This window comes from Micrasema longulum, unplaced genomic scaffold, assembly GCF_059751315.1.
Source record: "Micrasema longulum isolate JH-2025_06_02 unplaced genomic scaffold, ASM5975131v1 h1tg002208l, whole genome shotgun sequence".
Lineage (NCBI taxonomy): Eukaryota > Metazoa > Arthropoda > Insecta > Trichoptera > Brachycentridae > Micrasema > Micrasema longulum.
In genome coordinates, this window is record NW_028279371.1 from 274769 (window position 1) to 294125 (window position 19357).

General features: G+C 36.6%; 2 protein-coding genes across 2 annotated transcripts; one reads left to right on the top strand and one right to left on the bottom strand.

The window, feature by feature from the left end:
- Positions 1-11134, bottom strand: LTV1 (LTV1 ribosome biogenesis factor). The gene is made up of 9 exons (XM_088239641.1): positions 11032-11134; positions 10756-10893; positions 8964-9086; positions 7858-7993; positions 6642-6755; positions 5299-5540; positions 3747-3913; positions 2198-2357; positions 1-395 (listed from the first exon to the last, which is right to left on the bottom strand). Exons 1-9 carry the CDS (start codon positions 11032-11034, stop codon positions 18-20), a joined length of 1461 nt encoding a protein of 486 aa, XP_088095767.1. The 5' UTR covers positions 11035-11134; the 3' UTR covers positions 1-17.
- A 248-nt stretch (positions 11135-11382) lies between these two features.
- Positions 11383-13359, top strand: rngo (DNA damage inducible 1 homolog rngo). Its single transcript, XM_088239643.1, has one exon. The coding sequence runs from the start codon at positions 11477-11479 to the stop codon at positions 12758-12760; it is 1284 nt and encodes a 427-aa protein (XP_088095769.1). The 5' UTR covers positions 11383-11476; the 3' UTR covers positions 12761-13359.
- Positions 13360-19357: the final 5998 nt, after the last annotated feature.

Genomic DNA, 19357 nt, shown 5'->3' on the forward strand with positions numbered 1-19357 from the left:
TTGACGGCACTGTTTATTCACACAATTTTAATTCCTTGTACATTGTGTCTATTATTGACGCTAATTTTCTCCTGCAACTTCTTCTCTTCCTTGAAGGCTTGCGAGTTGGCCTTCTTCTCCACTCTCCTCTCCTGGCGGAACTCCCTGAGCAGCCGCTTCCTCTCCCTCCTGTCCTCGGGAGTCTCGTCCGCGGGCCGCAGGGACAGCACGCTGAGTGTGGACAAGAGGGACCCACAGACGGAGCCTTCGTCGCCCCCGCCCTGGCCCCTCTCTAGCTCCTCCTGTTGCATGTTGAAGCGGGCGAGAGATTTCAGCGTGACTCTGCCCGAGTCTGATCCGTCTATTACTCCCAGGGGGATCCCGCTCTTGGCGCTTATTTTGATCTTTTTCTCTCGCTGAAAAGAAAAACAAATATTTGAAATATTGCTGTGTAAAAAGGCCTTTTTTTTTGCTTATTTATTTTTTATTAATTGATGGATCCATTGTACATTTGTAAAGGTAAACCAGATACGTTTTTTAATTAAGTAAAAATTACAAATTTAAGAGACAACACAACAGAGCATTGACAAAACATCCAACAACATCAAAACAAGACCAGGGCCTTAATTACGAACGCTATCTTCATCTGTACATACATAAATAAATGTTCCTATTGGCCACAACTTTAGGAACCCAAAGTTTCACATAGATTCATTCAATAATAATGTATCATTTTTCAATCCGTAGTGAGAATGTGAAGATTATTGAATGGTATTGAAAGTATGAAGATCGACATTTTTGACGGCAGATATAAAAAAATAATTTAAGAAATGTATACAAGATGCATTTTCGTACTAATAATAGGTTGGGAGAAAAAGTAATTTCGTATTTTTTGCTTTATTTCAATGCTTTATAAAAGTGCCGTTCTGTTCGGTAACTTGTTGCCAACCAGAATCCAACTTCATAATGCCCCTGTCATAGAAGCCCTTGTCCCTATTGGCAAAAAACTCGGGCAACCAATTTTCACAGGCCTCTATTGAGGCCAATTTTGTACCCCCAAGCGCGTTGGCCATAGACAGGAACAGGTGATAGTCACTCGGTGCCAGGTCCGGACTATAGGGTGGATGCATAAGAACTTCCCATCCGAGCTTCTGGCACATCATCAAAGATGTGTGCGGCCTGGCATTGTCCCGATGAAACACGATTCCTCTCCTATTCACCAATGCTGGCCGCTTCTGTTCGATCACCCGCTTCAAACGGTTGAGTTGTTCACAGTAGAGGGCAGAATTGAACGTTTGGCCATGGGGGAGCAGCTCATAGAGTATTCCCTGCCAATCCCACCAAACACAGCAACACCTTCCTGGCCGTCAGTCCTGGCCCGGCCACGGTCTGGGTCGCTTTGTTGGCTTTCGACCACGATCTCTGTCGCTTGACATTGTCGTAAGTGACCCACTTTTCATCACCCGTCACCATCCGCTTCAGAAATGGGTCGATTTTGTTGCGATTCAGCAGCGATTCGCAGATGGAAATTCGGTCCATGAGGTTTTATTGCGCCAGCTTGTGTGGCACCCAAACAAAGTTTTTTTTTTAAATCCAGCCTTCTGCAAATGGTTCAAAACGGTTTTATGATCAATATTCAGCTCCTGGGTGATGCTACAACTGCTAACATAACGGTCTATCTTTTTATTTTCCATGATTTTATCGACATTTTTGACGACAGGCCTGCCAGAAAGTGATGCATCATTCACCTCTACTACACCAGAACGAAATTGCTCGAACCACCTTTGCGCAGCATGAACCGAAAGAGTATCGGCCGCGTATACATTGCAAATTTTTTTGGTCACTTTTGACTCATTTTTCCCTTTGGGTAGTAAAAATATAAAATATGGCGAATTTCTTCCTTTGAGACCTCCATACTTGATGCACGATAGTTCACGACTAAGCTGAACAAGCGCAATACTGTCAAAGAAGCGTTTGTAGTATACACTCACACTTCTACAATGCCATATGTGAAAAATAATGAACGAGATATACTTAGTTGAAAAAAAAGGGTGCGAAATGCAAAACTACTTTTTCCAATAATCGCATTTTAATGTTACTTGCATTGTTAGTTTGTTTATTCAACATATGTGATACTGTATTATTTGTTATGAAAATTGTTTTTAAAAATGTTCATTTAACTAGTGTTTGCATTTTTTACATTAATATTTCTAAATACCTTTGGTTCATCTATGAGTTTGGGGTGGTTATATATATTAGAGTAGGTTGAGAGGATAGATTCACAGTCCCACTTTTGCTGTTCTTCCTCCTGAGTTCCAAACAGATCCTCATCTTTAATTTCTTCTTCCTCTTCTGCTATACCGCGCATTCTAACAATCCTAGAAAATGAATCAGTTTTACTACATTTAGTTGATTCACATTTTAACAATTTTCTTTTTCCATCATCACCCAGTGCCTCAATAGGCAATGCACTTTTTATGACATGGAAGATAAGGCGAAGAGTCGTACGCTTCAGGTGCCAGTATAAGGATAGTGAAATATTGCGGTGAAAACCTATAAATCAAATGTTTCCCATCAACCTTGTCAGGAATCAAATAATCGGATATTCTTTTTAAGGATTTTTACCTGCAATCTTTTTAGGATATTTATTCATAAAAGCAAAATTATTATTTAATTGAATTAATCTATGAGGCATATCCAGAAAGTAAGAGTATTGTTTGGCTCTCAGCTGAGAATTTTTTTTCCAAAAATTGGCTACACTTATTAGTAGTGGGGGATCTCCTGAAAAAAACAAGCACCGGCGACCCTCGTTAGTACCAAAACTTGCCTCGTATTATTCGTTTCAGTGAAAGATGTCAATAAGAAATCTCGCCAAGTGAGAGGTGCGCGCCGTCACAAGGTTCCTTCTCGCGGAAAGAAAAACTTCGACTGAATTTTTTGCACGGAGCAAAACTGTTTATGGGCGAAGGTGATATAAAACGAACAAACGTATTTAATTGGTGTCGTGAATTTAATGAAGGAAGAATGAATATACGTGACGAGAAAAAGAGTGGAAGACCTTCAATTGTGCCAAAAAAGTTATGGCATCTGTGTTTTGGGACCGAAAAGGGATAATTTTGATTGATTTTTTCCTCAGGGGGAGACGATTACTGCAGCACGATACTGTGAGACCCTGCAAAAGCTCAAAAGAGCAATTCAAAATAAACGGAGGGGAATATTGACAAAGGGAGTGTGTTTGTTGCACTACAACACTCGCCCGCACACAGCTAACGCCACCAAGGCGTGTTTGAACTCGTTTGGTTGGGACATTTTGAACAACCCAACATACTCCCCTGACTGTAATTTTTTTTAAATATACAAAAACTGAGTGCTCTTACTTTCTGGATATGTTTCGCATAATATGATTTTGTCGAAAGAAAAAATTATATCATATTGAAAAACAACTCGCTCAAGAGATTTAAATCAATATTATTTATAGTTTCTACCAAATAACTTATCCAAACAAACAGACCATCACACTGTTTCTACCTAGGTACCCCTTATCCTCTGCCTACCGGCAGAGGATAAAACACCACGTTATTGTGTCTTGACATACAGACCTCGCTTACTCTGCATTCATACATTTTCTCATACACGGATGCCGATTTTTAAAACTTTTGACACGCCCATCTTGTTGGATTTAGTCAAGCCGTGTCTTTATAGGTCTTCCTCGTTTTCTACAACTTTGAACATTCGCACCTAAGATTAATGTTTTAAACAGTGCTCACTTTTTCATTTCTTTATCTTCCCCCGCTTCATCGAGCTTGTATAGTCTTCTCTGGTCACTAAACTGCTCGGCGCATTTCAGGAGGACCTCGGGAGTGGCAGAGAGGTGACCCTCGATGTCTTCACAGTCCAAGGCTCCTATCTCTGTATCGTCGTATTCCGCAAACATCTAAAATAATTCATTATACGAATATTTCACCAAAACTGATTGCGACAAAACCATTAAAGACAAGTATGAACATGATCAACTGCAAAAAATGAGTCGATGGTTTCTGTAATAAAATTTAAAAAAACAATGCGCATTTAGATTCCTCGAAGGGCATCCCACTTTTCTACCCATGCGCTAGCAAATTTTGCAAGTTTACTCAAATCGTTCGGATCGCAAAAGAAATCAGAATTCCTTGTCGGTCTCAAGCCATCGAGCATTGTTTCTCTTTCCACGTCAAGAATAGGGCATCTCCGAAGGATGTGTTTAGCTGTCTGCATGCCCAACCCGAACACGGACACAGTGGCAGCGTAGCGTTGGTTGGCACCCAGGGCGGTTTTCAAATGAGCACTCCCGAAAATAAAACAACAAATACCAACTAAACGTGCTTAAGCGACTTTATTTTACTAAAATATTCAAAAACATTGTCAAATGTGACTTTCCTTTCCCTTTCAATCGACAAAATAGAGATTGGATAGTTGCGCTTGGCTCGTAGTTGATCTTAAATACGATTTAATTAACTTTAATTTTGAAAAGCTTCTTTCACACGAAGCCACCGAAACGCAAATAGTTAGGAAGAATCTGAGACACAGCGCTAGATTCGGAACGAACTCAGAATAGTCCCATTTTACAATGAATCTCAATTGACCCCCTGTTACAAGCTGTAACAGCGTCAACCGGATTACATTCAACTGTAAACGAACCAGACTTAATTCTACAAAATATTTCGATTGTAAAAATCATTTATCGAAAAGCTCCTTTTCAATATAAAAAGAATATAATTTTGTAATAAATTGACACGTAAAATTAATTAAAGATTATCACATTAATTGCAGTAAATATTATAATAATCGCTGTATTAAGTCATAATTTGTAAACATTTCACCAGCAAACACATGAGAACAATAATTTGTTACGCGGAGTGCGCTAGGAAATGGGAAGGACAGGTAGGTATGTAGATTTAGTTGAGAGTTGGTCCGAACAGCTGGAGTATCAGAAAAACTGACATTATTTAGAGAATAAGTTAGTTAGCTCTTGGTCCCTTATTGCAGTAAAATATTTTTGTAAAAAAAAACAGGTTAGGCAGTATCACTGACGATTTAGCAATTGGTTCCAGCCAACTAAAATAGTCTTTATACTTTTTTGGGAGTTTTAAACATTTTGCTATCATTCATCCTGAATATTTTTTTCCAAGACTTCATATTAGTATTCTTCAGATTGTTTTAGGATTTATTCTAAATTAAAATTTAGTTTTTTTTTTGTATTTTATGGTTATTTGAATACAATACAGGTATATAAGAAAAAATATAAAATGCAAAAGGTATTTCATTGTAATCACACTGGCTGACCTTTTCGAATCTGTCATCGAGCATTGTGAGCCCGTTGTTTCTCCTCATGATGCTGGAAGACATGGAGTACTGAGAGAATCTGGACTTGTTGTCGTCATCTCGATCGTGTCCCGCCCGTCCTCTAAGGCAGCGGAGGTCCCCCTCCCCCTCGCTGTCTGTCAGCTGGTTGTCGGATCCGTAGCCCTGCTGCGAGTCCATGGAGCCCTCGTCATCCGTATACTCTTCATCATCGTCGTGGTCACCTGCAAACGAGAAGTTTCAAGATAAAATTATCAGCATCTGGCAGAGGAAAACTTATCTCCTCCAAGCAAATACGAGGTTTGAAGATTGTGAATTTTTCGTAGCTGGCTCTTTTGCCATGAACCAATCTTCTTTACACTACTTAATGCCAATTATGTAGTCCCAATTCTATAATTACTAATTAATTATATAAACATTACAATTTACGACATCGGCCCTTATAGATTCAAGCCACAGAAATATTGATTGAAAAAATATAAAAAATAGTCCATTCATGTGATCATTAAAATAGTATTTTTCACATTATCTCTGAACTTAAAATTTAGAGATATCTTACTAACGAACTGGACGGTTGATATCTAAGGCTTTGATAATTTATTTATTTTACAGAAACAAACAGTCGACAATGATATAATAACATAAGAAAGATACGGTTTAAAGACAGACCAGCGAAGTTTCTAAATAAAAATCATACATATTAAATTGTGGTACAACAAAAGGATGAGTTTATGTGTATTTGTATGAGAGTAAGTGTAGAGGTGTATTTGTATGGGAGTAAGTGTTCAGGTGTGTGTAAGTGTGAGCATCATTAAATAGCAAGTGAGATTGTATCGCAGCCAGAAAGAATGAGTCTTTATTTATTTTTAAATAAATTAAGGGGCATGTTAAATATATCAATAGATGAAAAAAAAAGCATTGTAGTTAGAGCAAGAACAATAGAGAAAAGAGTGTTGTGCATAGTTAGTGCTACAGACTGGCAGATGGAATAAATACTTATTACTTGTCACGCAAACATTAGGGGGACATTAAGATTAATTTTGGAGAACAGATTAAAAGAGTCTACTTTATTATTTAATAATTTACATAAATAGCATAATTCAGATAGTGTACGTCTATTTTCGAGGGAAAAAAATCAATTTTGTTTAGCAGATTGGCTATAACTGCCAAGCGTTTTATTGTTTTTATAATTAAGGTATTTAATTTTTTTTCCTTTGTTATCTATTGTGGGCTCCACACAACGGATGCAAACTCCAAGTTACTGCGTACAAAAGTGTTGCATAAAGTTTTAAATGTATTATGAACAAATTTATATTACATCATACCTTCTTTCATAGCCATTTCCATGAAGTCGTCTTCAAGTTGATTATCGGGATTATCAAAGTCGAAATCTTCATCCATCGCAGCCACCACATCGGGATCCAAGTCCAAGCGAAGACCTGCCATTTGATTTTCAGTATTATTTTACAGAAAAAATATTTACATTGAATTTCTAACCTGATTTTTACTCCATTTCTTTATCCATTAAAAAAATACATAAATATATTTTATTCGTGCACACAGAACAAATGCCTTTTATAAACATAACAATGTTCTGTTACAGAACTATGGAATATGTAATACAAAAAATATATAGTTATACATATTACATAGTTTTTGAAATGATATTTATATTATTGTAATATATTATAATACTATGCAATACATTAACACGGCAGTAAATTAGGAGTGGCAAAAAATCATAGATTCTTAATTTTCTGGTATTGTTGCAATGGCTTGATATTAAATGCCCTAGAATACAAACTGTCTGCAATAATAGCTAAGGGGTTCACAAAAATTTAACAAAAGTAAAGGAAAGTAAATATAATAATAAACCTATTTAAAATATTTTTTTAATTAAGTTGCGAAAATCTAGTCATTCGTATTTATAATTAACATGTATTAATATTGAATTCTGCCTTGTTATTTAGAAGCAGTACATATTCAATGCCACCTTTATTCCATCATTTAATTAATATATTTTTATATTTTGTATAATTTATATATTTTTTTTACTGTATTTTGCAAACGATAAAATGCATCGGACTTTAAGACCCATCCCCAATTTTCGGTTGAATTTTCAGAGCAGAAAAGTGCATCTAATGGTCGGAAAAATATGGCCATTATAAAAAATTATTTCTTGGATTTTTTCTTGCAAACTAGTGGGAATAAACCCGCAACGCCAGTTTCACATTTAGCTGTCTAACCAACTGCACCACGGTGTCTGTCCTATTGACTAACATTTATTGAAATTTTCGACCACAATAATGCTTTGAACATTAATTATACAAAACACTTTTTTTCATTTTTTTTTCAAATTTTATTTATATTTTTGTTTCATGTGTATCCTCGTGTTTCTTCTGTCAATATTTTATGTATTTTTCCTTCATTTTAATTTGTCATGATTTTTAAAGCCCCTTTGGCGTAAAAAACATATAAAAATAAAATGGGCCCCGGTTCTGTACTAATCCAGTCTTCTTAGTATTCTGCACAACAACATACCTGACTGTGGAGCAGCTTTATTAAGAAGGCCGACATCTTCTTCAATTTCTGATGCAAATACGGAGCTCGGTAAATTCAATCGGACATTTTTCTTGGATTTATTTTTCTCTTTAGGTGGCGGGGGTTTTGAAGGATCCTAGCATTAAAAAAAATATTTTAGTATTTGTTAATAGAAATAATAACCTAGAAAAAAAACATTTTTAGTATGTCCATATAACAGAGTAAAGTATGTGTTGTGTAGAAAATTATGTATTTGTACCGCGTCGCAATCGACAGTAGGTCGTTCAGTGTCATTTTGTTGTTTGTTATTTTCTACACAACACATACATGATTTACCCCGAAGATGGCTCCAGAACGAAAACGAATCCAACCTACAAGGGGTTCACCCAATTAAGATGATACATCGTAAGTCAGATGGCAGAAGGGACTATCTGTAAATTTTTCGGTTTATTAGTTTTCCAAAGTTTTAATAAATATTTCAATGAAAAAAAAAACAGCACCATTTAGAATGGTAATTTATTATTGTAAAGTAACACAGAAATATTTTGGATTGTGGATTATAGTCCTGAAATTGAGTATTATTTCAGCTCTCCTGAACATCTTGGAAAATTATAGATTATTATAGCTGGTTGAACAAACATTTACTCAAACAGCTACTTAAAAATAACCACTCAAGTGCCACAATCTATGGAGAATATATGTGAATGCGTATTAATGGAGAAAAATCAGACCGCGTTTTACCCTGAGCCTTCTAAAATTATGACACTCAATTCATGCCCAACGCGAATTCAGTCATTCTTTATCCGCCTGCCGTGTTTTTACGTGAGCTTGACATTTAATTCGAAACCAAAGTAAATGAAAAGAAAAATGCCTGATTGTGTCGTGAAAGCATGCAAAAACTATTCAGACAAAAAGAAAAACTTCATTGATAATTAGGTACCTAGGTACTTGTTTATGATTGAATTCCAATACTTGCTACCTGACTACCGACATATTGATAACAGTGATCGTGAAAATCTACGCACTAGACTTTCACTGCCTCTGCCCGGACACAGGATAATAATGATTTATTTTATGTTATTGATAAAATATTAAGTTTTACTCACAATTGCAGGAGCCCAGTGGACGGAGACATCTTGCGCATCCTTTAAATGTTGGAGGTAATCATATTCATCATCAAAAAACACTCCCCATTTACGTTCCTCTTCTTTCCTAACTACCACTTCTCCCTGAAATATGTTACAAAAGTTCACAATTAAAACTTACACCAACTTAACTTATTATTCAGTATTAGAGATGGGCGTTTCGGTTATTTAAAAAGAGCAACAGATACAGTTTCACAAATTAAACCGTTTCGTGAAATGGTATAAAAAATAACAGTTTAAAGCAACATGGGCAAAAAAACATGGTAAAAGCAACTGCTGAAACTGTTTCACAAAAATGTGAGGATATGTGAAACTGTTTAAAAAATAACAGTTTCCCATACTGCTTTAAACATTTACCCCACGCAAGATGTTAAGTACTGAATTTACATTTTCAATACTGGCAACTCAAATAAGACTGCAAATATCCCGTTCCTTCCCAAATCCTTCCTATTTCAAAATTCTTGTACTTGTATCGTCCTGTAGGCAAGTCACATGTGAAAAGTTGTCTCTCTGATAAATCTTTATCATACCCTGCGTCAGCATATTTCGTACAAAGTTAAGTGCTATATAAACATCCTAAATTATACAGTTCACCATCATCTACACGATACCGGAATTCGTGCTACAGCAATAGTGAAGTGCTCCATATAAGAAACAATCGGAAGAACTCTAAAAGTGAGTAACAATTTCCATACAGTCCATTAAACTCTAATTCTCTCTGTTATCAGTGTACAATACCTGAAAGGCATTGAGCTGACCAAACACAAGAAGACGTTTTTTGTATCTAATTTCCCATAGGGCTGAAGTTCCTCATTAGCTATTTTATGCCATAACAGCAGCCCCCCTTCCCCTCGCCGCTTTCCATTTTTGTAATATGCGAAACTGTTTCATAAAAACAGTGAAAACAAAAAATCTATCTGGCAAAGCAAAGGTGAAAAAAATTGAGAAACTGTTCTAGCTGAAAACGAATCTACTGATTTTAGCTTGATGGCGGTTGGCAAGGCGCCTTATATTTTTTAAATGATATTTCTGGCACTAGCTGTCAGTTTTATTACTTCATAGTTGCAATACGACAAAACCATTTTTTTTATTTTTCTGTGCCCATTAGCGAAGGAAAAGTAAACAACAAATAGAAATATCTGTATCAACTTCGAGCTTTCGATTTAATCATACGTCATTGGAAAAGTGTATTTAAATAGCAGTTCTTTTAGTTAATGCGAAAATTGAACATTTATTTACGATTTGGTAATGTATCCAAAATAAAACAAGTTTATTGGATTGTAATTCTACTTTATTTTTTATAAAATATACAAAGGGTATATTGTGACGCGTTTCGTCTTGTTAGGACATTTTCAAACAAACTAACTTAAATATTTACAAAGTTTCCTTATATACTAAAAATAATTGCTATTTTATGTTTGTGGATTTCTATACAAGCCAAAATAGTAGAATAATTAAAATTCAATTCAATTTAATTACTCTACTATTTTGGCTTGTATAGAAATCTACAAACATAAAATAGCAATTATTTTTAGTATATAAGGAAACTTTGTAAATATTTAAGTTAGTTTGTTAGAAAATGTCCTAACAAGACGAAACGCGTCACAATATACCCTTTGTATATTTTATAAAAAATAAAGTAGAATTACAATCCAATAAACTTGTTTTATTTTGGATACATTAAAAAATTAAATATGGAATTCTATCAATTATCTGCATACACAATAAATAAATTTATTTTTGAGTTACAAACCTTTTGCTGTTTATCTGCTGCCTCAACTAAGACATGCTGTGGAGCATTTTCATCTGCAGCTAGAGGATCTTTTTGAGATCTATGTACAAGGTGAAACGTCACAGCGTTCTTGCGATCTATAAACTTTTTCGCTTTCGGCTAAAAACAAGAGATCAAAATCATTTGAGTATCGAATCTGACATTATGCTAAGAACCTAAAATCCACAATTATGTGCTGTGTCAACACATCTATTGATTGTATTTGAAAATTGAAGGGGGCGATTTACGAAAACATACCATTGTTGTGTGAGTATAGAGATTATATATAATTAATATACGAGATTTTTACTCAAGAAAATAAAAACACACTAGTTTTGACAGATGCCATGTGTAAAGGACCATAAACCATAACCAATTTGGTACTTTTTAATACATTCATCAAAATAATTCTGTGCGTAGATACTTTTTTAAAAAAGAAGTAAAAGTAATGTGATTGATCGATTTTCTCGAATTTTATGCAAATAAACTTCGAATCATATTTGAATTTGTTGAAAATAGTAATTTTTAGGCAAAAATTGTAATAAACCAGATTTTTAAGCAATTTTGCTGAGCTATCATACCATAGACAATAATTTGTTATTTAGATTTAGTATTTTGTTGTCATCCGGGTCGCTGTGCGCCGTTTCATCGTCCGCTGCAAATGTCATTCATTGTCATTGCGAGCAACGTGAAATAATCAACAATGAAGGTAACCGTGACGACTCTCGCTGATCATATTTTCAATTTAGACGTTTCCGAAGACTTGGAATTAGAGAATTTCAAGGCATTTTGTGAAGTGGAATCCGGTTTCCCCGCCCGTGAAATCGTACTAAACTTTAATGGCAGGCTTTTGAACGACGAGAAAAAGACTTTGAAGGAGCTCGGAGTGGCCGATGGAGACGTTATTGTCTTGCAGCATATGCTGCAATCCTCCAACGATGTTCCGATGCCCAGCGTAGAGGCTAGAGCGCCTCCCACTCCGACCGGTCTAGCGGGGCTAGATTTCAGCAGCATCCGAGTTCCCGGAGCTGCAGTGAACCCTCAAAATCCTAGCTTCGGCGTTGACGATGACCCGAAGAAGATACGAGACATGTTTATGGCGAATCCCGACCAGTTGGCGCTGCTCAAACAAAACAATCCCAGGCTCGCCGATGCCTTGCTGACGGGTAATTTAGACGCATTCTCGGCCGTCCTAAAAGAGCAGGTAGCGGCTAGAGCCGAGAGACAACAGCAGAGGTTGAGAATGATGAACGCGGATCCTTTCGATACCGAAGCCCAAAGACTCATCGCTGAAGAAATCAAGCAAAAAAATATAGAGGCCAATATGGAAGCGGCTATCGAATACAACCCGGAAACATTCGGAACTGTCGTGATGCTGTACATCAATTGTCACGTGAACAGCTTCCCCGTCAAAGCGTTCATAGACTCCGGAGCTCAGACGACCATCATGTCCTCGGCGTGCGCCGAGCGCTGCAACATTATGCGACTGGTCGACACGCGGTGGTCGGGAATAGCCAAAGGTGTCGGTGTACAGAAGATCATCGGTAGAATTCACATGGTACAAATGCGTATAGAAAAAGACTTCCTCACAACTTCATTTTCTGTCCTGCAAAATCAACCGATGGATATGATACTCGGTCTAGATATGCTGAAGAGACACCAGTGCAATATAGATTTGAAGAGGAACGTCCTGCGCATCGGCACAACCGGAACGGAAACTCATTTCTTAGCAGAGGGAGAACTTCCCCGAGTGTCTTCCGCGGAAGACGAACTAGCCGAGAGTTTGCTAGCTTCGAGCGAGGCATTAAAAAGTCCCGAAAACCAGCCTACGACATCAGCTTCTTCCTCAAACAGTAATGAAAGTAACGTGCAGGAGTTAATAAAGTTGGGATTCTCGAGGGAACAGGTAGAGACTGAACTTCAGCGCTCGGGCGGAGACAAATCCAAAGCAACGGCGGCCTTGATAGCCAAGTCTCTTCGCTTCTGACATCCTTCCTCCCTCCGCAGCACTCGCCTCTCCTCAGGGAACCGAATAATACTCTAACGGAGAGTCCCTTTCGACATGTAAGCCGTACAATCGACGTTTCTTTCGGAACTCGATAGCATCTCCGACATAACGTTGTGTGAATTTCAAAGTGATCTCTGATTATGGAATTATATTATACATCCAAGTTGGATTTTTCTTGTATTCCATTATATGGGCAACAGAGGATTAGCGAATTTCTTCTTACTAGTGATTTGCTCAAACTGAGATTTTTTTAGAATACTTTTGTCAAAACTTATTTCAACAGTATATTTGGATTCTATCAAAAGGATCTGAAAATAAAAAATACTCTCAAAATCTAACTTTGCAATACACGCGCAAGTTTTATTATATTTTTTAACATTTGAACTAAACAAAAAAAATGGTTTCATTTGTAAATAAATTGAATTTGCATTATGGTTCTGGGAAGTAAACTATTAACAACATTATACAAGAAGTTTCCTTGACTGATGTTGTGGGTTTTTACTGGCTATAGTCAAGTACTTCATATCTTCTGTGCTTGTTTGACAATTTTCATTAAAATGTAATATTTCTTTCATTGTTTTTGAGTAATTTCTTAATCTTCTGTACTTGTCTCAACATTTCCTTAATATTCTAGCCATGTCTGATATCTCTTCTGATTTTTTTACTGCTTTTGAACTCTCTCGACACCGTTTATATAATTTTTCCAATATTCAGTCAATTTACAGACGCCTACTTTAATTGTTTATCACTACTTAAATTCAACTTGGATGGCCCATATAGGAATAGGACTGCTAGGTTTAACCGTACTTTAATATTTCAGTACTTTTTTATATTGACTTCTAACTATTTTAATAAATACTATTAATAATTATTGTTAACATTTGAATCTTTTATCAACTACATTTTTTTTTTAATTTTTCTTAATGGCGATAAACTAACTCAATCGTCTGAATCATTAGTCAGATATTTCCAATTACAAGATAAGACATAATAAAAACGAACATTTAAATAGTCATGCTAAATGTTGATGATTAAGGCAGTAAAAATGTTCATGTAATAATGCAGTTAATATAAACATTTCATTATATACAATCTTTACAGCATAAGAATTTCACTGATGATATTTTGAAATCATTGAGGAAATTTCTGTACCTCAGCAATCCACAATTTGAATTCCAGAATTTGATGAAATGACATTTCGATTTTCGTATCCAGTTTATGACCATGTCCATTGATTTTGAAGAAATGCTTGTCTTGTAATGAAAGAACCAATGTATTGAGATGCTAAAAACACAAATTAATTTCATCAATTATTAGAAATCACTTAGTGAAAGTAGATTCTTTAAGCTTGTGTTGAACATTTGACCTTTGGATTTTCATCCGTCTGCCTCTGAGGTACAAATTTTAACATCTGACTGCAAACATTATTATTCTTGAAGATCATGAGGAGCAAACATTCAAAAAATTGATTAATCCAAATTTGAAAAAAAACATTTTTCATCAAATTTTATTACCTTTTTAAAAAACTCTGAGAAAAGACCATTCTATTCATTCAAAATCCGTTTTTTTCTATTAAAATATGTCCAAAAGTTCGTACAATTAAACAAATAGTGTTGTTAAAAACAAATTTTTCAAGCTCTATATTTATGTGGCAAATCACTTTTTGAATATTTGCTCTTCAAATAAGCTCCTGAAATTACTAAAATGTGACTGATCCCCTATAGTTAATTCTCTTCCTCCTACTGAGAAAAGCCGTGATACTGAGTGAAGCGAGTAATAATAATAATACTTGGCTGATTTATATAGCGCCATTTTTGTAAAAAATCACCTCAAGGGCGCTTTACAATTGTATATCTAAACTTACATTCTACCTAAACTTAAGTGATACAGTATATTTCCAGATTTAAAATTGAGGGGATGATAGTTTAAAGAAGTGAGATTTTAGTTGGGATCTGAACTGACCGGGACTGTCGATGATTCGTAAGTTTGAAGGCAATTGGTTCCGGGCAGAGGGGCCGGCGGCGACAAAAGCACGATCTCCAAATCTAGTGTTTGGGGAGCGCCGGATTTCAACAAGTTTTCCTCTTCCTGAATCAAATGCTGACCTAAGAGTAGATTTGCTTCCACGTCTATGCTAAATCTTCTCTTCTGAGCCCAAGTCCTTAAAGTATCGGGCTAACAGGTAGAGGGCACGCGCTCTCACATTCTCAGGTTACCAATGCTCCCCGAAGACGCGGCTTTTTTTGTGAAATAAAGCATCAGCAACTGCAAACATAATACACATCTTATTTTTTCGTACTTGTCTCACAAATGAACCAAAAGATTGAAACTTATTTTGCAAATAAAACCAGAATTTAGCTTGTAATTTTTTTGTTTCACTTAAATTGTTTATCTAAATACAAATAGAAAAAAAAATTATTTTAATTAGGAAGTTCAGTGGTTTGTAATGTTTTATTTATTTGTCAATAAACTATTAAACTAAGCCAAAAAATACTATTTGTATGCATCATATTGCGAGGTAATAACTTTTATTTCAGTATTTGTGCATTACCCACTAAAAACACATTGTTTTTTATTGTACAGATCATGCATTCAAATCATATTGCAATTTGCATGAATCACAACTTATTTGTAGGATTCATGTAGGACGATACAAATATGACTTTTTAGTGGGAAACTCAAAACTGCTGGTTATCTAGTTGTAGTAATTACCCCACAATATTATCATCGCTATGATTTTTTAAAAGTTTTGTAATGACTCCGTTTGCGACGTCACGAGTTCAAGTCAGTGAGTTTTAATGACATTTAAAAGGAGAACCTGTACCCGTTAAAACACGCCAAACGTTGAAAAACATTGCTACTCGGAAACCGGAAATTTGTCACAACACATAACAACGCTATAATTGATTGGATAAGACGCATCGGACCATAAGACACCTCGATTTTTGGTTTATTTCTCAGAGCAAAAAAGTTCATCCTATGGAACCAAAAATATGGTAGTTTATTTTTATTTATTTTTCTGTACAATTTTTACCGCATTTGAGAAAAGACTTTTTGTCTCCAATTTCTCGGAGCACTGAACTTCCTCATTCATTAGAGATACTTATATTTATTCAAATGTATGCATGTAAATAAGAAAACATTGTAAATTTTTAAATGCATACCAACACCTTTGGTAAGTATTTTTTATAAAATATAAGTAGGAAGTTTTCCAGAGTTTTCTGGATGAATGTATTGTAAGTACATTTAATATTAAAAGCATAGAACTAAGACTGCATACTTGAAATAATACTATTGTTTTTTTTTTGTCAATTCAGTCATTTTTGACATCTAGAAATTACAAAAAACCTTGTATGGCTTACATGTTTTGAGTTGCCTTAATTGAATTTCACATGCTTTGTCACAATGTTTTGAGCGTTTCACTCAACACCTTGTATTGTAATTTTCACAAAATTGAATCGGCTTGTAATGTGACTAATTACTTGGACCATATCATTTTGGGCAAGCAAGTCAATATGTTAAATTTTAAGATTTATTTTATAGATTTATATTTAAAATGTGATGGAAAAAAAACATATTGATGGGAATTTTTTTTGTATTATTTACCCTTACTTAACCTTTCCCTCGCTAAGCATCCAAAATTACACATGATCCGAACAGGGGGACCAAACGACCCCAGCGCCTACTTTTATATGCGGGGATGAGCTGCCAATTTTTTAACAAGGGGCTCGCGGGGGGAGGTGGTTGGGAGGGGGGAGATGTACAATTTGTTCCAACTAACCAAAACTAATACATAATAATAAAAAATAAATACTATTCAGACAAAAAACTGATAGGTCTCTTTTATTGCGCATCCCTAATAAATATATTTCTCGAGAAATTTCAAAAGGCAACAAAATTTTATGTTTCACAATACATTTAAACCATCCACTGAAATTTCATTTATGTACTGATTTGATCTGAGAATCTTGATTTCTCTTAATTTAAAAAGGGGCTCGCCGGCCCAAGTCAAATTTAACAAGGGGCTCGCCCGAGCTCCTCCGAGCCCCCTGCAGCCCACCCCTGTGTATATGGCATCAGGAGAATAAAACGGAAATGTTTATGACCGTGTAATAATTTATTCATGTTTTCGCGTACACATATTTTACTCATTCGTGTATTTTATTCATTTTTGTTAGTTTGCCGAAAGCTTGTGTACATAAAGTAAAATTGACCAAATTGGTCTATGGGGGATTCGAATCCCCCCCTTTGGTCCGGCTAGGTTAACACATTTTATGCGGGCTATGCTACAATGTAACAGTCTAACTCAGCAGGCAACAATCGGTGAAACATTAATTACTGCTTTTATAAGAACCTAAAATATCTACCATTAATACTACCATCACGCCATTTCCATGACCAGACTTAAGATTTTGGTCTATCTGATCATGCCACTTTGATTATTGGTCATCCTCATCCCAACTTACCGTTCATTCTTGCCATATATACCTGTTTTACCATTCTTTTGTCATCCATTCGTCACATGACCAAACTATCTCAGAGACCCTTTCTTAATCTTATCAATTATACTTGACTCAGATTTGCACTCGCCTAATTTCATCATCCGTTACCCTGTCGTGCATTGGTTTCCTACACATTCATCTAAGAGATCCTATTTATTTTTCAATAATTTTAAATGCACACTCACTGTAACCGACCCGTTACAGGAGGGGGGGGGTGGCGGCTTCGTCTCCCTGGTTCCGTTCAATCGGCCCACCCGGCGTAAATGGGGGGCCTGAGCCCAGCGCACCGAGAAAGCACTGACCGCTAAGTCAACCTTAGTAGCCCTGAAAAGGGCTTTCCAACGCGTCCTGTTGGTTCAAAGAGGCGAGCGCAGTCACGGCGGAAGGCAGTGGCGAAGAACGAAGTCCAGCGGGAAGCGGAGGGCAGGAGCGGAGAGTAAAACGCCGTAGTAGTGTCTTGAGCGAACTAACTTTTATTTCAGAGTCTACACATTATAAAACGCCCGCGGCGCACTGCCCGACGCCCAAGCTCGCGGCCGCCGCCGTGTACGTGAGCCGCCGCCGGGGAGTGGGGGTACGGGCGACCATTCGCTCGGCCTCCCCCACCTTAAGCTAGGGTTTCCTAGGACAGCGGTGCCCGTATTTTAACGGCCGTAGTGAACGGTGATGCGGTGGACAGCCGTCGTAACGATGACTAGAGTGTGGTTTCCTAGGAAAACGGGGTTATCAACACCATTTCCCTAGGAAACCACTCTCTAGATGACGTTACGACGGCTTCCCACCGCATCACCGTTAACTACGGCCGTTAAGATACGGGCACTGCTATCCTAGGAAACCCTAGCTTTACTCTACGTAACGGCCGGCCACGTAAATAGCGTCGTCCGGCGCGCGCGGGTTTAGTCGACAGCATGCCGCGCGGCGCTCAATATATAAGAATACACATACATACAAATGAACATAACCAAATTATAAACATTCAACATAAAATTATCCAAATAAAATCCTATTCTATATTTTCCTCGGTATAGCCAAGGCCGAACCCGAAAGTGGATCAAATCGCCTTTATTATGGATTTGGCCCTTGGCTTTCACATATACCGAGGACTTAAACTATTACATATTATTTATAAACAAACAATATCGCAAATTATACAATCAAATGTGGCTTCTATCGTTTTCAGCGCGTCCGGAACACTTACCATATACAGCTTATGATTATCTAATAAGAGATAAGAGTAGAAGTCAAATATATTTATACCACAACAATAAAATATACCTCTTCAATCCACGCCTCCTGAGGATGGTGATCACACTCGATTCCAGCATTCCAGGCGTGGCTCGTCTGTGGACAGTCTCCCTCCATTTGGAACAGTCTTGTGCTGTTCTGTTGGCATTTGTGAGTGACAGATCTGATAACTCGGTGATCGAGCCAATCCATCTTATTGGATGATGTCCACGCGCCCTTATCCCTTTGACGCTTGTCGTTTACATGGCTTATGACACTGTGTATCATTCACCATTCTGCCTTTGTTTGAGTATAAATACTTCTTAAATATTTTAATGTGTTATTTTTTTATTATCTAGGCAATGCTTAAAAATGCTATTAAATTTTTCTGCTTCTTTTCAGTTAGTTTAATCAAGAGTACTTCGAAATTGTCAAAATGTTTGTAGACAAGGTTGGATTTCACTCCCTAGTATTTAACGATAGTGAAGGTTTCAGCTCTTATTCTTCAGAAAAGTCAACAGATGGAAGAGTTGAGGAAATTTGGATGTTTAAACATAGGCAGAATGGTAAATACTGCATAGTGTGTAAACCCGCGACGCCAGTTTCACAGTTGGCCATTTAAGCCCCTGCTCCATGGCACCTGTCCACTTAAACCAGCCAATGACAGGTCATAAACTCTGTAAATGCCTAGACCTCCAGATATCCTTCTTAAAAATTTTTCCCTCATTGTTCCAATAAATTGAGACATTTTTATATTCCACACATCATAGTCCAAGTTGCTGCCCCAGATGTTTCTGAAAGTAAAAGTAGCAGTTTTACTTTGGATACGATTTTTTAGATAAAAAAAAAA

What these genes read in the sequence shown, in the direction of transcription:
- LTV1 (XM_088239641.1), bottom strand. An exon ending in CAGCAGATAAACAGCAAAAG is followed by an intron (nt 9,087 to 10,755) that starts GTTTGTAACTCA and finishes AACATATTTCAG; the next exon opens with GGAGAAGTGGTAGTTAGGAA. An exon ending in TAAAGCTGCTCCACAGTCAG is followed by an intron (nt 6,756 to 7,857) that starts GTATGTTGTTGT and finishes ATCAAATGGCAG; the next exon opens with GTCTTCGCTTGGACTTGGAT.
- rngo (XM_088239643.1), top strand. Translation starts at nt 11,477, where the DNA reads ATGAAGGTAACCGTGACGACTCTCGCTGATCATATTTTCAATTTAGAC.